Genomic DNA, 1,902 nt, shown 5'->3' with positions numbered 1-1,902 from the left:
GGTGGAGGTGCAGAAGGAGAAGCACGCTGGGACTAGGCTAAAGCTTGGAGCTCAATCACTTGTGATCTCAGCCGTTCAACCTCCAACCCAAGATCTGTTGCCTCAATCTCTGTAGCTGCAGCGGTACGTTTGACGTGCACAGATTTAGGGGGATTCAGCCTACGTCTGGAGGCCTCATGCTCCTCCTCCACTCGTATCTCATTCAAGAGCTGCAGGAATGTTGGCGGGGCAATTTTTCTCTCTCTTAGTCTCAAGCTTAAAATCATCATGTCAGATCTGATGGCACCTTTAATGAGTTGGTCAATGCGTGCCTTGTCTTTGGAGGCAAGTGGTAAACCCCCTTTTTGAACTACTTTATTTAATATTCTTTCCATTCTTCTCAGAAACTCTGATAGCTTCTCAGTTGGATGCTGGCACATCATTCTGAAAGCGAAGTATAGCTCTTCTCCCATCTCTGTTGTGCCAAACGTGTTTTCAATAACATCTAGGTATTCTGTGGGAGTTGTGTCTGGATTATTAAATCTCACCGCCTGAAGAATCTCCATGGCAGGACCTTTTACACTCTCCATTATTCTCATTTTCTTTTCTTTGTCGGGTTTGTCTGACTCTTCAATCATTAGTCTTGCTTGCTCTAGCCAGTTATCCAAAGGTTCCTCTCCCAGCGGTGTGGGAAGCACCCCCGAAAATGTTCGGAGTCGTCTGTAACTGCTACTGTCACTAGTTGGTTTAGAGGTGAGCTGTAAGATGTCACCTACTGCTCTAATTATGGCCTCTGGACTGGATGATTGGAAAAACGAATTTTGGCTCGTGTCTGGCTCTGGTGTTTGTGAAGGAGCTTCTCCGTGCTGAAGGCTCTCTTTTTCAACTTCAACTGGACTAATGATTCGCCAAGGGGAATCACTGCCTTCAGGCATAACATCAGCAGGAATGGCTTCAGTCTTTGCGGCTTCCCTGCACTCACAAAGAACTGTTAAACTTTGAGACACAGGATCATATGTTCTTCCTCTGACTCTAACACGTCCAAGAGCTTTAATGGTCTGCACGGTGCCCTCTATTACACTAACTTCTGTGTCTTCAGGGACACCCTTAAGCAAAACAGCATGTGAGGGGTTAATACCCTCTCCTTTACACCAGTTAAGTAACTGACTCATATTGTCATTTCACAAGAATAACAAACAATAAACCACAAAAGTTTCTTCTGTAATGTTCAGGAACAAAACTAATTAAACTTCAGTAACTTCTGTAACAGTCACCCAAAGTGGCACTAGGTACTGATCGTCTGGGCATATGGCTATTTTATGCAAAAAAAATATAATAATAATTTTATCTGAGCGGTGCCTCCATTTTTTTATGTAGCACCCCCTTACCCAGTCTAGTAACTGCACTAGAATCTAAAACAGGTGGGGTGTCTTCTTGGGTTCGTTGATTTCTGGTAGAAACCTAGCCGTTCACCTAAGGTAAAGTAATCTTTTCCTTTTGCTCTCAAACCATTACATTAGCATTATCACTTAACCCAGAATAAGCCCAGACAACTTTCTAAATGAAAAAAAAAAAATCTTTAATAAAGAACTCACTTAGAATGAAGGAACTGTTCAGTTAACCTGAAAGCAATCAAATTACCAAAATTGTAAATGTCTTTGAATCAAATAACCAATTCAGTTTGTTTTTTCAGTGAACATATCTAATATGGGTCATTAACTGACCTCCATACTTTCTCAAAAAAATATAAATAAAAAACAATACCAAGTTCAATCTAAATCCACCCGTGGGCCCACACTCACTCACACCCACACACACACACCAAGTTCGGTACCGTAGCTTTTTTGTTTCGCTGCAGGCCTGTGCGGTGATTTTGTGTCATGCGAAACCTTTCCTTCAGATGCCCTGACAGATTCGCAGAGC

The 1,902-nt window shown here is 42.3% G+C and overlaps 2 protein-coding genes across 2 annotated transcripts in view; one reads left to right on the top strand and one right to left on the bottom strand.

Annotated features, from left to right (window-relative positions):
- Positions 1-32: 32 nt before the first annotated feature.
- On the bottom strand, positions 33-1,151 carry LOC129166511 (paraneoplastic antigen Ma1 homolog). The gene has a single exon (XM_070547888.1). The coding sequence runs from the start codon at positions 1,149-1,151 to the stop codon at positions 33-35; it is 1,119 nt and encodes a 372-aa protein (XP_070403989.1).
- The window catches only part of LOC139065193 (zinc finger protein 420-like), a 6,780-nt gene continuing 4,972 nt past the window's right edge, over positions 95-1,902 (top strand). The window contains exon 1 of the mRNA XM_070547889.1: positions 95-123. The gene's annotated coding sequence lies outside the window, so the exon portion shown is untranslated. The remainder of the gene's footprint in view (positions 124-1,902) is intronic.

The sequence above is a fragment of the Nothobranchius furzeri genome, unplaced genomic scaffold, assembly GCF_043380555.1.
Source record: "Nothobranchius furzeri strain GRZ-AD unplaced genomic scaffold, NfurGRZ-RIMD1 Scf099, whole genome shotgun sequence".
NCBI lineage: Eukaryota > Metazoa > Chordata > Actinopteri > Cyprinodontiformes > Nothobranchiidae > Nothobranchius > Nothobranchius furzeri.
The sequence above is the reverse complement of the archived record's forward strand: the minus strand, read 5'-3'. Positions and strand labels throughout refer to the sequence as shown.

What these genes read in the sequence shown, in the direction of transcription:
- LOC129166511 (XM_070547888.1), bottom strand. Translation starts at nt 1,151, where the DNA reads ATGAGTCAGTTACTTAACTGGTGTAAAGGAGAGGGTATTAACCCCTCA.